At 37.5% G+C, this 22031-nt stretch overlaps 1 protein-coding gene across 7 annotated transcripts in view; it reads right to left on the reverse strand.

Moving 5' to 3' along the window:
* MRE11 (MRE11 homolog, double strand break repair nuclease) overlaps window positions 1-22031 on the reverse strand; it is a 78926-nt gene that overhangs the window by 8501 nt on the left and 48394 nt on the right. For 2 of the 7 annotated variants that reach the window (XM_063671359.1, XM_054438559.2), the window contains 5 exons: window positions 19393-19612; window positions 17980-18060; window positions 8818-8876; window positions 7476-7543; window positions 1553-1628 (listed from right to left, as the gene is read on the reverse strand). In XM_063671359.1, coding sequence (XP_063527429.1) covers window positions 1553-1628; window positions 7476-7543; window positions 8818-8876; window positions 17980-18060; window positions 19393-19612 — 504 coding nt within the window. Of the gene's footprint in view, window positions 1-1552; window positions 1629-7475; window positions 7544-8817; window positions 8877-17979; window positions 18064-19392; window positions 19613-22031 lie in introns of all 7 variants that reach the window. The other 5 variants (XM_063671358.1, XM_054438558.2, XM_063671360.1 and 2 more) reach the window with 3 other exon arrangements.

The following is a 22031-nucleotide window of genomic DNA, read 5'->3' on the forward strand; positions in this document are numbered from 1 at the left end:
CCATATACAAAAATTAACTCAAGATGAATTAAAGATTTAATAGTAAGACCTCAAACTATAATAATCCTAGAAGAAAACCAAGAAAATACCCTTCTCAACACTGGCCTTGGCAAATAATTTTTGGTTAAGTCCCCAAAAGCAACTGCAACAAAAACACAAATGGACGAGTAGGACCTCATTAAACTAAAGAGCTTCTGCACAGTAAAATAAACTATCAGGCTGGGCACAGTGGTTCACACCTGTAACCCCAGCACTTTGGGAGGCCGAGGCAGGCGGATCATAAGGTCAGGAGTTTGAGACCAGCCTGGCCAACATGGTGAAACCCTATCTGTACTGAAGATTCAAAAAATTACCCGAGCGTGGTGATGCGCACCTGTAATCCCAGCTACTCGGGAGGCTGAGGCAGGAGAATCGCTTGAACCTGGGAGGCAGAGATTGCAGTGAGCTGAGGTCACACCATTGCACTCCAGCCCAGGCAACAAGAGCGAAACTCCATCTCAAAAAAAAAAAAGAGAAAAGAAACTATCAACAGAGTAAACAAAAAGCCTACAGAATGGGAGAAAATATTCACAAAATATGCATCCAACAAAGGTCTAATATCAAGAATCTAAAAGGAATGTAAATAAATCAGTAAGGAAAAATCAAATAACTTCATCAGAAAATGGGCAAAGGACATGAACAGGCACATTACAAAGAAGAAGACATACAAAGCAGCCAACAAACAACAAAAAGTGCTTATCATCACTAATCATCAGAGAAATGTAAATCAAAACCACAATGATACCATTTCACACCAGTCAGAATGGCTATTACTAAAAAGTCAAAAAACAACAGATGCTAGTGAGGTTGTCAGAAAAGGGAATGCTTATACATTGTTGGAATGTAAGTTCGTTCAGCCATTATAAGCCATTTGGAAATTTCTCAAAGAACTTAAAACAGAGCTACCATTTGACCCAGCAATCCCATTACTGGCTATATAACCAAAGGAAAAGAAACCATTCTACCAAAAAGACACATGCACTCATATGTTTACTGCAGCACTTACTCACAGTAGCAAAGACTTGGAATCAACTTAAGCGCCCATCAATGTGGATTGGATAAAGAAAATGGTGGTACATATATAATATGGAACACTACACAGCAATAAAAAGAACAAAATTATGTCCTTTGCAGCTAGAGGCCACTATCCTAAGCAATTAACAGGAACAGAAAACCAAATACCGCATGTCCTCACTTACAAGTGGGAGCTAAACACTGAGTTCACATGGACATGAAGATGGGAACAACAGACACTGGGGACTACCACAGAGGGGAGGCTGAGAGTAGGATGTGTGTTGGAAAACTGCCTACTGCTCACTACCTGGGTGATGGGATCTGTACCAAACCTCAGCATCACATAGTTCCCATGTAACAAACCTGCACATGTACTCCCTGAATGTAAAAGATGAAGTTATTTATCAAAGAAAAAAAAGTTCAGCAACTAGCTGGCAGTCTCTATTTAAATTTTATAAAGTTAAAAATTAAATAAAATTTAACAATATTACTTATTTACCTCACTTGATTCAAAATCAACCCCTTTCGATACTTGACTCTGGGACATGATTTTGCTGGATGATGTGCTGGACCACCTGAGGCAAAACAAAAACAAAACCAAACACAATGAACTACATAATTCATCAAGTGTGCCTTTCTGGCTAAGTTTTTCAATCCAGCAGCTGCCATGAATATAAATAACACACAATTCCTTTAAAATCTACATTAGAGGCAATAAAACTTAACTATAAGGAAAAGGACTCTGGGGCCGAGGTTTGAACTCTAGTTTTGCCCTTTACTACCTATGTGGCTTTGAGCAAGTTACTTAACTTCTCTGTGCTTCAATTTCCTCATCTGTAAAACGGGGATAATAGTTTTATAAAGACTAAATGTGTTAATATGCTTAAACACTTAGAACAGTGCCTGACACATATTAAGTACTACAACGATACTTACTTATATTATTATAGTACTTATCATGTACCAAAATGTATCCATTATCATCTTCCACTTCTGAAAACCATGGGAACACTGAAATATTTTCTATTCAAATCTCAGTTAATAAGAAAATCATAATTCCTACTCTTTTTACTCTTTTTTTTTTTTTTTGAGATGGAGTCTCGCTCTGTCGCCAGGCTGGAGTGCAGTAGCACCATCTCGGCTCACTGCAACCTCCACCTCCCAGTTCAAGCGATTCTCCTGCGTCAGCCCCCTCAGCATGCCACCATGCCCAGCGAATTCTTGTATTTTTAGTAGAGACGGGGTTTCACCATGTTGGCCAGGATGGTCTCTATCTCCTCTATCTCTTGACTTCATGATCCGCCCACCTTGGCCTCCCAAAGTGCTAGGATTACAGGCGTGAGCCACCACGCCCAGCCGATTCCTACTCTTACAAAGCTTAACTTGCAGTAAATTCCTATGTCTTTTAATTAATAAGAAATTTAAGTCATTTTAGATCGGGGCCAGTAAGCAAATCTACCCCACCACCAGGTTTTGGTTTTTTTTATGGCCTATAAGCTAAGAATGGTTTTCACATTTTGAAATGGTTACATTTTAAATGGTTATACAAGTGTCTACCTACATAATATCCCCGGTTTTGCCTCTTGACCTGCCAAGCCCAAAATACTCCCTATCTGGCCCGTTAAGAAAAAGTCTGCTGATTCCTGTCTTCAATAAAAGCAGTGTTTATAAATTCTTAGTCCACAATTTTATTAAGATGCTTTGGGATGTCATTATAGCAAAAGAAATATGTCCAAAGGTTTTGTCTGGAAAAAAGAATGAGAATCACGAGATCTTATGTCAGAAGTAAATAGAAAAATTCACAGGTCCTTTGCACAAAAGGAAAGGACAGAAGGATTTATCAGCAACCTTGAAGAGCAACTAAGGTTCAGAGGTAGCAGATCAGCACATTTATCAAGGTCCACTCTGGTAAGTGGCAGAGCTTAAATAGTTTAAATTATAAATAAAACACCATGCATAACCTGCAATTACTAAAACATTCTGCAAAAACAGTCTAAATTATCATTTAGATGCTGCAATTAGAAACACCAATCTGCCAAAGCTGATTTCTGATGTGTTTCCAAAATGTCAATTTTGGAAATTGCCTCTAAAATTTTAAACAGCCTCTCAAAACTTAAATGATTCTTACTGCTTGCACAATGGTCAGAGAAGTTAGTTGCCGTACCAAGAAGCAATAACAGAGATGAGTTTGGGGTCAGAATGCCTGGATTGTATGACTAGTTGGGTTAACTTAGGTAAGTTACTTAGCCACTGTGCTTCACACTTCATCTGTAAAATGGGGATGATAAAGTTATAACTATAATCTATCTCTTGGGGAAGTTGTGAGCACCACACAAGCTAATTCACGTGTAAAATGCTCAGAGAAGTGCCTGGCACATAGGAAGTGCCAAACAACTGTGAGTTATATTACTATTTCATGTCTAAAGAAATTGGCATTTATACAGCTAAAAGTAAACAATCTACTGTGATATCAAAAGCAAACTATCTTTTCTTTAATATCCTTAAGTATATATCAAAAATATCAAAATAGCATTTTGATCCATTTCTGAAAAAAAAAAAAACTTAGAAAGCTAGATCTGATTTGTGTGTGCTTCCATTTACAAAGACAAGAACAACCAAACAAGGACTCAGAAAGGGGCCCTTACTTCCTTCCAAAACCTGAGGTATCCTGATAATCTTCCAATAAATCTCCTTTTCTGTAAGAGAATCTGAGTTAGGTTTCTATCAGCTGGAACCAAAGGAGTCCTGTTAAATACACATAAATGAGCCTGAGAAATTCAAGTAAACCTTCGTGAGCTAAAATAAGTCCCTCCACTACTTACCATAAACATATAAACTGACTTGCATCTGTGCCCATCTTAGTATTTTTTACTCCTATAAAGGCCAGTACGGCCTTCTGCAACTCTATACTCTCCTGGATTTTTCTCATGTCTTTATTGTTTTTTTCTACTCTACCCAAAGGTTGAGTAAGGTTAAAACTGCAGGCTAGGAAAACAAACACTCTTCTGCTCTGCCTTCTTTTTTGAGGTGATCCTATCCATCCCAATGGTTTTAAGTTCCATCTGCATGTTGCCCAGAGGTAAATCTAAGTATCATTTCAAACCCCTTATCTGGGATGGGCACAGTGGCTCATGCCTGTAATCCCAGCACTTTGGGAGGCTGAGGCGGGCGGATCACGAGGTCAGGAGATCGAGACCATCCTGGCTAACATGGTGAAACCCCATCTCTACTAAAAATACAAAAAATTAGCCGGGCATGGTGGCAGGGCCTGTAGTCCCAGCTATTCGGGAAGCTGAGGCAGGAGAATGGTGTGAACTCAGGAGGCGGAGCTTGCAGTGAGCCAAGATCGCGCCACTGCACTCCAGCCTGGGAGACAGAGCGAGACTCTATCTCAAAACACAAAACAAAACAAAATAAAACAAAACGAAACAAAACAAAATAAAACCCTTATCTGAGTTCTGAATTCACACATTCAATTGCCTATAACCTCCCTTCATGTAAGTTTCTAGGCATCTCAAACTTTTCACATCTAAAGTGGAACTTTTAATTATATGCCTATCATTCCCTACAACACATCTGTCCTTTCTTTTATGCCCTTCTCAATATATGGCACAATGTAAATGCTCAAGCAAGAAATCAGAAAATCAATCTTGATTCCTTATTCTCCCTTACTCCAAATATTCAATCCATCCTCAAGTTTTGTCATGTCTATCTTCATAATATATCCTGAAACCATCTGTTTTCTCCATTTCACCTACCACCAGCCTGTGTAAGCCTCCATCATCTCTTAGCTTGGACTACCTGCAGCACCCTCCTTTCAGGTAAGCTTGTTTACACTTGTTCTGCAACCACAGTGATCCTTTGTAAATGTAAATCAGAAGTTGCCACTCCTCTCTTAAACTCCTTCTGTGGATTCCCACTGCATTTATAACAACATCCAATACCTTTGTAGTGCTCACCTGTTCCTGCAGCATGATTTACCCTGCCTCTCTTTTCTATTCTCATCTCAAACAACCTCCTTTTCCACCACACTTTAGTCATTGGCTCCTAAATAACATTATTAAACTTGCTTCTTCAATAGACTGTGATATGGTTTGGCTGTGTCCCTACCCAAATCTCATCTTGAATTGTAGCTCTCATAACTCCTAAGTATTCTGGGAGGGACCTGGTGGGAGATAATTGAATCACGGGGGCAGTTCCCCCATACTAATCTCGTGGTAGTGAATAGGTCTCACAAGATCTTTCACTTGGCTCTTTTTCTCTTCTTTTGTCTGCTGCCATGTGAGACATGCCTTTCACCTTCTGCCATGATTGTGAGGCCTCCCCAGCTATGTAGAAATTTGAGTCCATTAAACCTCTTTGTTTTGTAATTGCCCAGTCTCAGGTATGTCTTTATCAGCAGTGAGAAAATGGACTAATACAGGCTGCATGCACTTGTCCCTCTGCTTTTTGCAAGGCCACGTTTCCCTTATTAAAATTTCGGCTTAAATGTAGCTTCCTCAGAGGCTTTCCATGACCATCCTTCAAAGTAGATGCCCGTGTCCTGTGCCACTGTTTCTTCTCTCTACACCAGATCATTTCCTTTAATGCGTGCTAACTGATCGGCTGATTACCAGCTCAAATGTCACCTATCTTCTTTGTAAAACCTTCAATGACCTTTCCCAGGAAGATACTGGATTTCATTACACTTGAATAAAACATTTATCTTGGTGGATTAGCAGTGCCCTGTAATTAGCATACCACTAAAGTGTAAATTCTTTGAAGGAAGAAACATTTCTTTTATCTTTCTATCCCCAGAACCTAGCATGATGTTTAAAGGATCTAATAAGTGAACGTGGAACTATACTTAACACTTGTTCTAACATTAACCTTTAAGTCACATATAGCTTATATTCTCAGTGGGGTCAGTATCATAAAGAACAAAAATTGGCTCCAGGGGATAGAGTGGGATGAAAAAGCTACAGTTTTTGGCCCTCTCAAACTCAACCATACCCAAAAAAATTTCATTCTTTAAGTATTTAATTTCTAACGTTAGGGAGAAATTGACTTACATCTAAGTTACTTAATTCTTCTCCTTGGATAATCAAGAAATGGCTCAGATCATGAAAAAAAGCTTCAGAAACACTGATATAAGGCTTTTTCCTCAATCACCCTTCTTTCTGGAGTTCCTGCTCATGCCCTTACTCTCAGCTGGGACCACCATTCTCCACTGTACTAAGCCAAATCTTATCTTTGAAACCTCAGGTCAATTTTACTCCCTCCATGAAGCTGCCTCTAGCCCACATTCCTTGTTCCTTTTTTCACCAGCCCACAAGCACGCACACTTATGTGTCTGTAATATAAAATTCTACACCTAATTATGTACTAATTCATTCTTTGATGAATTCAAATATGTTCATTTCTCTTTTCCACTATAATTGAAGTTACCTGAAGGCAGAGGCCATATTAAAACATTCGTTATGCCCCTCCCTCATCAGACCTAATATAATGCTCAAACAGAAAGTAAGTACAAAATAAGGCAGTTGATTACTTTATTAAGTAGAAATTCTCATTAATCAAGCTTTAGTTAAGCAGTATTCAACCAAAATGTTAATGTATAAAAGCAAATGGTAATAGTGAATCAAGTTAAGCTTAACAGCAATAGGCAAAAAATCCCAAAACACACAGGAAGAGCATGCAAGTCCTCTGAAGGCAGACTGAGTCTATGTGATCCCCTCTTTAGTGTTTAGTACAGCACCATGTGTAGTTAAGAATATAAAAATAAGACAATGACAAAAAGCTGAAATCAAATGTTAGCAAAATACAAAATTATTTTGTTATTTGGAGAGAACACAGTCTTCCATTAAGAAAAGCACTGAGGCCAAGCGCGGTGGCTCACATCTGTAATCCAGGCACTTTGGGAGGTCGAGGTAGGTGAATCGCCTGAGCTCAGGAGTTCAAGACCAGTTTGGGCAACATGGCAAAACCCTGTGTCTACCAAAAATACAAAAAATTAGCTGGGTGTGGTGGTGCACGTCTGTAAGCCCAACTATTGAGGAGGCTGAGGTGGGAGAATTGCTTGAGCCCAGGAGGTGGAGGTTGCAGTGAGCCAAGATCGCACTACTGCACTCCAGTCTAGGTGACAGAATGAGGCACTGTCTCAAAAAATAAATAAATAAATAAAAAGAAAGAAAAGCACTAATAAAGTCAAAAGGAAAAAAATTACAGGCTATTTCAATTTTCACTGAAAATCCTTGTACTAATTAATGCTGCATCAACTCTATAAACTAGCCCTTGGTCTGTTTTCATTCCTCTACATACTTTACTAGTTGAAAATAAGTCTGGTAAACTTACATGGCATAGAAAAATGTGTAACTTTGGAATTGTGGATAATTTTAAATTTTTTCCAGATGTTTCTTTTTGCAGAAAATTACTGCACCTACCTGTGATCTGTCTTTGAAGTGGTAGGAAAAATGTCTTCTTCCACATCTGATTCATCTACCTCAATCACCTGGCAAGGAAACAAAGCAACAAACAGTTTTTGTGAGAACAGACTCTCTGAATAAAAATGAAAATGAAGAAATGAATTACACGATTAAATCTTAGTTATATATGAGCCACAAAAAAGGAGACAGAAAGCCATAACCATTAAAACTAACACTCAGTCTGACCTCCCTCCAATGTCCCTCTTCATTCACAAATGTTACTTTCTGCTCACCTCTCTCCTGGCCATCCCAGGAGCCTGAGCACCTAAGGGAACACAGTTACATTGGTGAATGACTTGCATAGGCTCATATGCAGACCTTGTGACTTTCCTCTTAGTTTCTCATGAGAGGTAAGACCATCAGTGTTCCATCTCCAACTTTAAATGAGGTATCAGACCATGTGGGAAATACCAGATATTTTCTGTTAAATCTGTCCCTCTTAAATACCATTTGTTAGTGTTAAGACCCAATAAAGATATTTCTGACTGTTGATTCTACCACCCAAAATACTATTTCTCTACATTTTGTTATGTTGACATTTGATACACACATTTGCCATATCTTCATCTAACTTAAGTACAGATGAGGATGAAGCCAAAGACCAAATACTGAACGAACAGCCCCTGAGGCTAAGGATGCTGTTAAATATCCTACAATGCATAGGACAATCCTTCACAACAAAGAATTATCTGGTCCAAAATGTCAACAGTGCCATTATGGAGAAACCCTGACGTAAAGGGAAGAGTATTGGCTCGGGAGTTAAGACACACAGTTTTGAAAGTGAATAAGAGAATCAAGCCCACATTGGACTCTTCTTGGAATCGAAAGGAAGAGCAGAAGGCCCAGGCTAAACCTAGGGCAAACCACATGGATCGCTGGACTCCAGCCTTTTCGTTCATCTTAAGTCTAGCATCAGCTGTTAAGGCACAGCTAGTATTTTGGGAAGATAAGTAACAAAAGGAAACCTGGTATAGAAAAAACCTCTATATCCATTGAACTCACCTTCAATATTAGTATTCCATGTATGAGCTCTTTTGGTTCAACACTGTTATCCTTGAAAACATTACTGTATACATAACATTTATGGATTTCTATAATAACCATTATTTAAAAAAAGAGAGCAACCAAGAAAAAGAAAAATCAAATCCTAGAAGCCCTAGAGATAACTGGTAAAGCTCCTTCCAGCTTTAATGTTCTATAATTTTTCTTCTTTTATTTACTTTGTAAATCAGAGAGTTGAGAATTCATAATGCAGAAAACATAAATTATTAATACACAACTATAAAACTTTTTTTCTTACCTCTGAATAATTCTTAGTAGTGACACTTCGGGAAGGCTGCTGTCTTGTAGATTTAAAGGCTAGCATGAAAAAGATGAAATGTGCATTATGTTATTCTTAAAATAACTTAGAAAAACTTGCATATTTCTTTAGCTAAAGATTTTCTGAGTCCTATCTGCAAAACTGCATGATGCCTAATTATAAAACTATTTGATATTTTTAAAAATCTAAAGGGAGATAGAATTATAGGTACGCATAACTCAATGCCCAACTGTCAGTCTCATTATTTCCCAGCTTATTGAGATACTGTAGTGTTTATAAATACATACACACTAAAAATATTTCATAGAAAAATACCTGAAGGATAAAATCTAATCACCTAACCAAATGAACTACAAATGTATTGAAGGAAAGCCTCCTAATCCCTTCTTTGTTGTTGACGATACCTTTATCCCTGTTGCTACATTAGGAGCCACGGGGTTCCAGTAGTTTCTCATTTTCCTCTACCTTAGTAGCCATATTCAATATCTAAGAAATATTCCAGAGGAGAATTCTAGAAAACAGCATTCTATGATAAAAATTCCTTTGTATCCATACCTTTTTTCCTTTTAAACTTGGTTAGATACTTGAAGTTTAGCTAGCTCTTTATCTTTCCCTTTCTTTTTCCTTGACATCAAAACCTACAATAAGGCCAGGCGCAGTGGCTCACGCCTGTAATCTCAGTGCTTGGGGAGGCTAAGGCGGGCGGATCACTTGAGGTCCAGAGTTCAAGACCAGCGTGGCCAACATGGTGAAACCCCCAACTCTACTAAAAAATATATAAAAATTAGCCAGGCATGGTGGCGTGTGCCTGTAATCCCAGCTACTTGGGAGGCTGAGGCAGGAGAATCGCTTGAACCCAGGAGGCAGAGGTTGCAGTGAGCCGAGATCGTGCCACTGTGCTCCAGCCTGGGCAACAGAGCGAAACTGCATCTCAAAAAACAAAACAAAACACAACAAAACCTACAATAAATTTCAAACATCTAATTTAGGTTTATTTTCTCCTACGCCTTACCAGTTTGCTAATATCAAAAATATCTTTCCCAAGATGACTCACAAACTAAATAGGGCACAGAAAAACAAAGAAATACTCAAAAAATCCTGCAAAGTCCAAAATTCTCCTAGTCAGAAAACTAACGAATCTTTCTATCTAACCTAAATTTATTGTGTTTGCACATGTTTCCTATTCTAGGTTCTATCCTCAAACTTGTAATATCTAAGAGGAGAAACGAGAGGCAGAAACAGTGTTCTTATCTGCTTTAGTCAGTTACTGGTTTCATATCCTACTCTACTCAAAAGGCTAGACAGAGCAACTGAATAAAAAAGCCAGTGATCATGATGATTTCAAAGAATATTTCTTTCAATATTTATTCACTGACTCCTCTAACTCTGAGATCCTAGAAAACAAGATACCTTTCTTTTTATCCCAGTGGAAGGCAAAAGATGAGTGAATGTTTGTGAAATAATTTTATCAGAAAACTAAGCACTATGTTCTGTTAGGAAGACAATAAAGTGTGGTGGTTAAAAGCTCTGGTTTTGGAGTTAGACTCATTTTGACTTACTAGCTTGACTATGGCCAAGCTCCTTGGCTTCTTTAAAACTCAATTTCCTCGCCTGTAAAACTGTTAATACTTCATGCAGAAAACTGCTGAGAGGGTAAGAGGAAGTGTCTAGCAGATAGAAAGCATTCAAATACATGTAGCTATTTGTGGTAGCAAACATAGTAGCAGCAGTGGTACCCACAGTGGTATAAATGAAATGTAAAGGCAGTGGCTTCAGAGGTACTTTTATTCACTTAGCCACTATCCTCTGCTGACTAACTTCAATGGAAAAATCTAGGCTGTCAACTCCTATTTACAACTCCTGTGGCTACACGTGTAATTTCTATCTTTTCCAATAAAATTGCAGCACAATAATAAATTTCCATACTCCATGGACCTTGTTATAAGAGAATTTGACCTTTATGTATCTCTTCACTCCTCCATTTTAAACAGAGATCTAGAAGTTACAGTCTTAATTTGTTGCTTCTGTCCCAAAGTGATGACAAGTATAGTTACTACTCCACAGGTATTCTGTCAGAGACTTAAAAGAAACCCACCAAATCCAACCTGATAAAAATGTTTCACAAATTTATACTTAAAAAATCAGTTCATTTTTCAAAAAAAGGCCTAGTACCGGAGGTAATCAGCTAAGTTAGCGAAACCATTATATCAAATCAATTAGATAAAAGACAAATTTAGACCAATGATTCACATAATATTCATCTTCATAATCTTATTGCAAAACACTACCACTAATATTAATAACAGCTATCATCTATCGCATTTTTACCAGGTGCTGTGATCAGTACTGTAAATACTTAAGCTCATTTAATATAATTACTCTGAAGTCAGTACAACATTGTCAATTTTATAGCTAAAGGATCTGATGCTTGCAGAATAACACCAGTTTGCACTTACTAAGGGCTTAATATGCATAGACACTGCCTGATACTTCACATACATTTTTTCATTAATCCTCAAAATAATGCAATGAGGTGGACGCAATCATTGTCCCATCCTACAGATGAGAACACTCATTCCTAAAGATGAAAAACTTAATGTATTTGCTGGAGGACACACAACTAGTAAAACTGGGAAGTCAGGATCCAAACCAAGATCTTCCTGACTTTAGAACCATGGTCTTAACTGTTATGCTACACAATCTCCAAGTAATTTTTACTCAGTCATTGTCAAGTATTTAACAGGCATCTACTATGTCATGTGCCAAATATAGTGGATACAGTGATGAGGAAGAATGATGCAGACCCCTTTCTCACAGCACTTACAGTGCAAGGGTGCTGAGCCAGCAGCAAAGAGCTGGCTGTGACTGACCCAATGGGCCTGACTCCAGAGCCTACATTCTTAACCATCATGCTCTGCTGCAAAAGGTACCATAATTAAGATTTTTGCTTACAACATAATTCAGGAAATCTGACGTTTCGTATTTAGTTTATTTACATAGCCTCTTTTCATAAATGAACACTGTTTCCTTAAAAAAATTAGTCAAGCCATTCTGTAAAACTTTTAAGGTATCATAACTGGTCTCCAGTCTTTCTACACAAATAGAAGCTTTATTCTATGTTGTCAATGGGTAACAGTCATTGCAGGCTAGGTTATTCAGACAAAATGACCTCTCTGTCTTCAAACTCACTTCTGCTGACAACAATCCAAATTAGTACCTCGAACATTAAAAAAAAAAAAAATTCTCAATGGCATTGAAGAGCTGGTCACATAGCAAGGAATTACCAGGCCAAAACTGAAGAAAAGCTAGAACTCAGAGAGGTAAGCAGAGTCCTTTCCCTGAGTTCACTTTTCAATTGGGAAAATGTTAACATTGGTTTTGAGAATCCTGAAGAAAAAGAGAGAGGGCTACATAGCCCACGGCTGCCCAAAGTGAAAACCCTGATGCATTTCCCTTCCTAAGGTGGAGCCCCAGTGGTTAAAGAGAGAAGCAGAGGTAAACAGGATTTCGTAAGCATGTAACTGAGTACCCTCATTTTTCTGAGATAGTTCATTACTTTTTCTCTCTCTTCTCTTCTCCTTTCCCCCACTTTCTACTTAGTTCTTTAGAAATGCAACTATAGTCTTTTACTTCCTCTTCATCAGAGACTCCCTAAAAGGGGAGTTCATCTAACTATGTGCTTAGAAGCTCCAGAGTCGAACTATCACCCACCAGGGTGTTGCCTCTAGAGATAACAGTGGATTTACAACCCAAAGTCCTGCTATGAAACTCTCGCCAACCTAGAGAGTATTCGGCCACCTTTACAGCCTATTTCTACCCATGAAGATGCCAATTCAACTGCCTGGTAGATAAGACACCAAACTAGAATGCAGACCCCCCACTTGCTCGCTTCCTCCCCTGCATGCCACTCCTGATAGGCCCCCTTTAAAAGCGTCCACTTTCTGCTGCAAAGGGGCAAGCAGTACCCTTAAGGTAGGAAGCCTGTATTTCTTCCCCTAAGTTCGCTTTGGAATAAAAAGTCACTTTCTTTATACCACACCTTGCTCTTGTTAGTTGGACTTTGCAAGCAGCAAGTGACTGAACCTGCATTTTAGTTATAAGTACATATCACCTGACTGGTCCAAGAAACCCTCAAATTTAGCTTAAAGTGGTCTAAGACCTGTAGTGCCCTACAAACCCAGAGAAACAAACGTGAATCTTCTCTGAAGGAAGATGGCTTCATCCAAGGTCTCAAATTATTCCTGTTGATAATTTTCTAGGGACAGTAAATAACAAAGCATGGAAGGAAATAAGTTACCATAAATGAGAACCAACAGAAACAGACAACAGAAAGAGGCCAAAGACATTCAGACACTAGGTTATTAGATACAAAATAAAAAAAATTCTTACTGTGTACACACGAAAAATTAAAACAGTCCTAAAAATAACTTCAGAAAACTTCTAAAAACTATTAAAAGTGACAGAGCATATTTTAAAAGAACCAAATAGGCTGGGCAAGGTGGCTCATGCCTGTAATCCCAGCACTTTGGGAGGCCGAGGCAGGAGGATCACATGAAGCCAGGAGTTTAAGACCAGACTAGCCAACACAGTAAAACCGTGTCTCTAATAAAAATACAAAAATTAGCCAGGTATGGTAGTGCACATCTGTAATCCCAGTGACTCGGGAGGCTAAGGCAGGAAAACTGTTTGAACCCCGGGAGGCAGAGGTTGCAGTGAGCCAAGATGATGCCACTGCATTCCAGCCTAGACGACAGAGAGAGACTCTGTCTCAAAAAAAAAAAAAAAAAAAAAGTGATCAGAAATAATTATTCAGAATGTAGCACAGAAACAGAAAACAGAAAATACAAGAGTCATGCGAGGAGAGAGTAAAAAGGTCTTATAATTATTTAACTGAAGACTCGGAAGGAGAATAACAATAGCATAGAGGTAATATCTGAAGGGATAATAGCTAAGGATTTTCTAGAAGTGATGGAAGATACCAGTTCAGAGATTCATGAAGCCCAGTAATTGCTAAGCAGGATAAACAAGAATACCATCTTTAGATTCATCACAGTGAAACTGCAGAACACCAAAAACAGCAAGCTGAGAGAAAAACAGATTATCTTTTAAAAAAACAAAAACCAACAAGTTTAACTGATATCTGATTTCTTAATTACAGTGGAAACTCAAAGACTCACTTTAAGTGATGAATTCTACCCACTGGAGTCAAGGAAAGCTTCACATAAAAGAAGCCAGGACACTGGATTCCACAGGACACAAAAAAACAAAAACAAAAAAGAAAAAAAAACAAGACAGGACCAAAAAAAAGACGATTTGGGCTAAGGTAAAGGTGGGTAATCTACATCTACGACTCTGTCGATTGCATGCTAACCAATTTTGGTGGTTTAACATGGAAGTGTTCATTATTTTATTCACTCTTTTTCTATGTTCCTGTTTTCTCATTTTTAAAAGAACACTTGATAAATGCCTACTATGTGCCAGGCTTTTTGATCATTTAATCTTCAGAATAACCCAATACAATAGAGATTATTATTCCCAATCATATCTAAACAAACTAGGAGAGTGACTGATTTGTCTCAAATCACAAAGCTGTCATTTGTTGAATGCAAGGTTGAACTCAGCATGAATCCTTTACAATTTTCCAGGCTGCCTTTTCTCTCTTTCTTCCTCTCTGCTTTTATGTTAAACCTACCAAGAATGGAACAGCATCTTTCCAGATACCATTTCCTAAATGGCAATAAAGACAACATGTTTGTGAAGCAGAAAGCTAAGTATCTTAGCTAGCTCTTCTGAAGTACTAAATAATACTTGAGTAAAAATATAGCAATGGAATTTTTTGTAAGGTTTAAGAGTCATTTAATCAACCTGATTTTGTATCTTTTCTTCAATGTCAGCTGTCATTTGATAAATGTTGAAAATTCCTTTAATGGAGTGATACTTACTTCCAAGGCAAATTAGTCCATCTTTATATTAATTACATAGGTTATTCTGTATAATGCAAAAATTATTCTATGGAGAACCAGTAGCTAGGTCTCTAATCTTACCTTGCTCTGGAAACCAGTACAGTGGTCAGCTACTGGTTGTGGAGTGCAGAGAATGTGAGATCATTCCCAGATCTGGTACTGACAAGTTATGAGATCATTCCCAGATCTGGTACTGACAAGTTATGAGATCTAGGGTAAGCTACCTATCTTTTTAAAACCTCAGTTTCCTTTTCTGTAAAACAGAAATAATATAGTAAGTACCTACCCCACAGACCTGTTAAGAGGCATGCGGTTTCATAAATATTAGCTATTATTGCTACTATTAGTGGTTTTATCAACTCAGGGCAAAACTGCTTGGCTTAGTTCCCTCACATATAAAACAGGGGAACAAAGTTGTTCTTAAATCTTCTAGGTCCATTCTATCAGATGAGAAACTTAAATCAGTATGTTTCTAGCTATTCCCATCCACCCCCATTGGGCCAGGAGTTCTTAAGCTGGAGAACACAAATGCGCTTCATGAGAGTGGCTGAACCCTTTGAAATTGGGTGCAATTGCATGTGAGTACTTATTTAAGGAGAGAAGACAGCTTTCATGAGATTTTTAGAGACTCCATAAGCCAAAATAGATTAAAAAGCATTGCCTTTGGGACTGAACACATCAAATCTATTCATTCCACATTTTACACGATAGAACATAATCTACATAAAGATCTGAATGTTTCCCAGGTTAGATATCCTAAGTTCCTTCAACCACTTTTTTTTTTTTTTTTTTTTGGAGACACTCTGTCACCCAGTTCAATGGCATGATCTCGGCTCACTGCAACCTCCACCTCCCCGGTTCAAGTATTCCCCTGCCTCAGCCTCCCAAGTAGCTGGGACTACAGGTGCATGCCGCCATGCCCGGATAATTTTTTGTATTATTTTCAGTAGAGGACAGGGTTTCACCTTGTTGCCCAGGCTGGTTTCGAACTCCTGAGCTCAGGCAATCCGCCCGCCTCGGCCTCCCAAAGTGGTAGGATTATAGGCATGAGCCACTGCGCCTGGCCAACCATTTTTTATATTATTTGGTATCTCTTCTGAATGATCATATATAGTTGACAGTCTCCTTGAAATATAATTCCAAAGAGGAGTACAGTATCCTTGGCATGTTATGCCCAACTTAGTACACGGGGAGAACTTCCATGCTGTGCAAGCTTGTCCAACCCACCTCATTTTGTTGTTGTTTTTGTTCTGTTTTCTTTTGTTTTAGGCTTTTAGCAGCCTGAAGCCATGGTTTTTAGTTTCTGTCGCTAGTGATATGAGGAAAAGAGGGATGAGAAAAGGGCTTTACTGGCCCAGCCAGAAACAGAAACTAAGAATCCATGACTGTATTCTCTCCCTTGGACACCTCTGCAAAACTCATTAAATACTGTTTAAGACATCAATAGATTTGGACAGTTGGGTCTGCCTGCATAACTCTTACTGACCTAAGTCTTTTTCACCTGGGTTGTTGTTAAACTCACATACCTCTCACAACTCTACCTGTGCAGCTGTCCTTTTAGACATAAATGCGGTTTATATTACCCTTGATAAACTTCATCTTCTGAGAATTAGTTCAGCTCCCCAGTGTGTCAACAATTAATCCTAGCTATAAGATTATAAATATTATGATTATAATGTTTAATAAATTAATATTTATAAATATTATAACATTAATAAATTAATATTTATAAATATTATAACATTAATAAATTGATATTTATAAATATTATAACATTAATAAATTGATATTTATAAATATTACATTAATAAATTGATATTTATAAATATTATAACATTAATAAATTGATATTTATAAATATTATAACATTAATAAATTGATATTTATAAATATTATAACATTAATAAATTGATATTTATAAATATTATAACATTAATAAATTGATATTTATAAATATAACATTAATAAATTAATATTTATAAATATTATAACATTAATAAATTAATATTTATAAATATAACATTAATAAATTGATATTTATAAATATAATTATAATATCAATAAATTAATACTTATAAATATAATATTTAATAAATTGATATTTATATATTGTAATTATAATATTTAATAAATTGATATTTATAATTATAATAATATTTATAAATTAATATATAAATATTATAATTATAATATTTATAAATTAATATATAAATATTATAAAAGTGAAACAATAACCTCAAATAACTGATAATATAAATAATATACATATGAATATATTCTAAATGCTAGGTAGAAAAAAGTATCACCATCTATCTTAATGCATACTTTTTGTAAATATGACTAACATTTTAGGCTGATCTCATCATCTATAATATTAAAAATAGTTACACAGATCCCCTTGAGGCCAATTTTTTAGACCATAGGATATACACAAATTAATTCCAAGGGCCTAGCCATAATTTCTCTTAAATATAGGTCACACGACTTCTCTATATGGAAAGCAGAGACTGACAGGGCAGTATGGGGGAAGCAAGGAAACAGTAGAGACAGTTCCTCTCTCTTTCGACCACTGTCCATATAGTGACCAACTACTTCACTTTCCTATGTTTCCAGGGTCTCTCTGCCAAACAGAAACAACATTTGTCTGAAAGTAAGAAATTATAAAACATCATTTTTGTTTTGTTTTGTTTTGTTTTAGAGACGGAGTCTCTCTCTGTCACTAGGGTGGAGTCCAATGGCACAATCTTGGCTCACTGCAACCTCCACCTCCTGGGTTCAAGTGATTCTCCTGCCTCAGTCTACCAAGTAGCTGGGACTACAGGCATGTGCCACCACGCCTGGCTGATTTTTGTATTTTTAGTAGAGATGGGGTTTCACCATGTTGGCCAGGCTGGTCTCGATCTCCTGACCTCGTGATCTGCCTGCCTCGGCCTCCCAAAGTGCCGGGATTACAGGTGTGAGCCACCATGTCTGGCCTATAAAACATAATTTTAAAAGCTTACCCTCTTCAGTAACTCTAATGCATAGCAAAGATCTTTTTAAAAATAATTTATCTTGTGATCCTAATTGCCCTTTTAACTTCCCAATGATGGCAACACAAATAAGGGCTACTAATGGTGATTACCTTGGTCTTCCTAATGTTGGAATTTATAAATAATCACTTGTAGTCTATACTCACCATCTACAATAGACATATTTCTAGATGCTGACACAGCAGTCTTTGAGTTCCTGCTACGAGTAGAAGTCTCCAGACCAGTGTCTGCTGTTAGTAAAACGAACAGTCAATGTACAAGCCTATCAGCAGCTAAGGTTTATTTCATACAACACCAAAAAATGAAAGCTAAATAAACTTATGTCAAATAGTTTGTCTGTAAAAAGCCAGACATATATATAAGAACAAACATCTAGAGTCTGACCAATTTTCAGAGACTATTCTTTTAGGCCACACTTTAGTTTATCCAATTTAATTTATCCAATTAAAATGTAAAGAAATAGGCTGGGCGTGGTAGCTCACGCCTGTAATCCCAGCACTTTGGGAGGCAGAGGTGGGAGGATCACTTGAGGTCAAGAGTTCAAGACTAGCCTGGCCAACATGGTGAAACTCCATCTCTACTAAAAATACAAAAATTAACTGGGCATGATGATAGGCCCCTGTAATCCCAGCTACCTGGGAGGCTGAGGCAGGAGAATTGCTTGAACCTGGGAGGTGGAAGTTGCAGTGAGCTGAAATCGCACCACTGCACTCCAGCCTGGGCAACACAGCAAAGACAAGACTCCATCTCAAAAAAAATTAAAAAACAAAAATAAAAATTTTTGAGGAAAAATTTTGTAAATGTAAGAATAGTGAAAATAATCATCATTAAAAGATGAGGATTTCTCCCCCTGGAGATTTTACACCAAATTAATATTCATTTCACCAGCTTAAAATTCCTATGGATGCCTATTTAATAAACACAATTTTAAAAAATCTTCAGAGATGAACTGACATAATGTGTGAGAAAGTCACTGAATGACCAATTTCTATTGGCGTGAACTATTCAATGACAATAGTCTCACAGTAAATACAATGTTGACTATGTTAATGACTAGTTTTAGAAATCAAATTGGGGGCAGTTTTCCTTCTTAAACTGACTTTATAAAGACTACTTGATAAGCATGTGGGTATTTGTATCTTATGACAATAACAAAAATAATAATTGTATGATCTGGAGGTTTCCTCCTATTGCCAAAGGCTTTTAGCTAACTATTTTCTTTAACAACTCATATTTGCCTATTACTTTGTACATGTGAAAATACATATGACATTAAATGTATCCAAAAGGTACTACGTGACAAATGCAGTGAAGCTTTTATAAGGTATGTGCTAAGAACAATTAAAACCCGAAGTGCATGTGGCCATTCAAAATTTATTTAAGTAAAAGGCACATGTCAGAACTGCCTTAAAGACCATCTTTATATATTATAAAAATAGATTTTTAAAGAACCATGTTTTAGAAATAAAACTTATAATTCAACTCTGACAAGATCTAATTCTGTATTTTCCACTCAACTGCCAAGTGTGAATGTGCACAAGACTGAACTCAGTGCTCACCTCTTCCTCTTTGAGACCCTCCTCTCGATGCTGAATTCTGCCCTCTTCCGCCTCTTCGACCTCTTCCTCGGCCTCTTCCTTTTTTGGTTGCTGCTGAGATGCTATCATCAGAGTCATTAGCCATCTGTTCTGCTAAATCTATACTCATAAGGTCATCAGCACTAAAGGCAGAAGCAGACTCCTCTGACTGAGATCTGAGCGCTCTGGCCCTTGTCATAGCCTAAGAGGGAGAAGAAGGAAAAAGTACACACAAGGAGATAATGTACCATCCTAAAAATCATTAATTTAGGCATTGACATGAACTAATCATACTATAAAAACATAAAGGAGGCTGACACAGTGGCTCACGCCTGTAATCTCAGCACTTTGGGAGGCCGAGGCGGGAGGATCGCTTGCACCCAGGAGTTTGAGACAAGCCTGGGCAACACGGCGAAACCCCGTCTCTACAAAAAACAAAACAAAACAAAACAAAAAAACAAAATTAGTCAGGCATGGTGGCATGCACCTGTAGTCCCAGCTACACAGGAGGCTGAGGCAGGAGGATCACTTGAGCCTCAGAGATACAGGCTGCAGTGAGCTATGATCACACCACTGCACTCCAGCCTGTGTGACAAAGAGAGACCCTATCTCAAAAATAAAAATAAAAACAAAAAATATTTATATATGTATAAAGGAGAACCTCCCCACCAATCAAATTTAATACTTATTATCTGTCAGATCAATCTACCATACTACCTATAAAATGAGACCCTTTGAAAAGGTTTACCAAGAAAAATAAAATTTCACAGAATCAAAATTTTCAGAACTAGAAGGAATACTGGCAATCATCCCTAATTCAACACCACATTTGACAGTAACAGACTTTCATCATTTGAGCTACTTTTTAGAATCGGCTCCTAGGAAATAATAAGAAAAAAACTTACAAAAAATACCTGTTATCTCTGGGCAGTAATATTTTAGGGTGCTTTTGTTTTTTGTTCTTGAATATTACATATTTTCTAAAAAATTAGTTTTATAATCAGAAAAAAACATGAGTAACAATCTCTCATAAATACATGGTAAAGAGAATTAAGGGCTGGGCGCGGTGGCTCACACCTGTAATCCCAGCACTTTGGGAGGCCTAGGTGGATGGATTGCTTGAGATCAGGAGTTAGGGACTAGCCTGGGCAACATGGCGAGACCCTGCCTCTACAAAAAATACAAAAAAACACAAAAGAACAAAATTAGCCAGGTGTGATGGCATGCACCTGTAGTCCCAGCTACTTGAGAGCCTGAGGTAGGAGGATCGCTCAAGCCTGGGGGAAGCAGTGGGGAGGGGAGTTGCTGCAGTGAGCTGAGATTGCACCACTGCACTTCAGCCTAGGTGATAGAGAGAGACCTTGCCTAAAAAAAAAAAAGAAAAGAAACGGAAGAATTAAGGAGAATATATCAATTGAAAGCCTAAGAAGGAATAAACACCTTAGGACCAAGAACATGCCATGCATCTTTAATTTGATAAGAATCCATTTAGAAAAGACATTGTGCCACTGCACTCCAGCCTGGCAACAGAGCAAGACTCTGTCACCAAAAAATAAAATAAAATATAAATAAAAGCAATTTTGCCTTGATCTTCCCTTAAACCAATCAAAAGGTAATAAGAAAACAAAAACAAAATACATTTTCTATAAAATTAGAAAATAGTTCCAAACCTCCAAACACACAAACTATAAAGAAGAGTTCATGAATATGATAAACATTTGACCTGGCTAAGGGAGAAAGGTGAGAAGAGTTTCAGGTATTGTAGAGCTCTCCAAAATTGATGTATAAATCCCAAGAAGACATGACAGCAGTCTCTCTTGCTTGGAATGGCAGTTCTGGGTCTAAGAATAGCTGACCAGAACATTTCTAAGCTCTGTGATACCATAAAGTAAGGAGACCCAGCGCTAAATGAGGAGATGTGAACAAGGCAGGCAGCATAAAGTGGGACTGAAGTGGCAACTTCATGATGAGATGATCTCAGCTGAGGTGAAATCACAGCTAACTCACTGCATGCAGGGTTCAATACGGCATTACAATGCAAAAAGAAAATACTTTAGGAAATACAACAAAAAATATAAGAAACAACAGTGATTTCAATTCATCTTTCCTGTCCCACATGAAATACAGTTAATCCTCATTATTCATTAATCCTCTATTTGCAAATTCACCTACTTGCCAAAATTTCTCTGTAACCCTAAAAATCAACACTCACGATACTTTTGGCATCATTTATGGAGATACAGAGCGGTAAATATTTTGAATTGCCTGACACACACATTCCCAGTTGAGGCTGAACAATGAGCCACTCTGCCTTCTTGTTTCCACTTGTGTACTTCAAATTAAAGTGTCCTTTCTGTGATAGTCATGCATTGCTTAATGATGGATGCCTCATGAGAAATGTGTCATCAGGTGATTTCATTATTGTGCAAACATCATAGTGTGTACTTACACAAAGCTAAATGGTACAGTCTACTACAAACCTAGACTATAAGAGATAGCCTATTGCTCCTTGGCTACAAACCTGTACAACATGTTACTGTACTGAATACTGCAGGCAATTATAACACCATAGCTATGTATTTGTGTATCTAAGCGTATCTTAATAGAAAAGATATAGTAAA

The sequence above is a fragment of the Pongo pygmaeus genome, chromosome 9, assembly GCF_028885625.2.
Source record: "Pongo pygmaeus isolate AG05252 chromosome 9, NHGRI_mPonPyg2-v2.0_pri, whole genome shotgun sequence".
NCBI classification, from domain to species: Eukaryota; Metazoa; Chordata; class Mammalia; order Primates; family Hominidae; genus Pongo; species Pongo pygmaeus.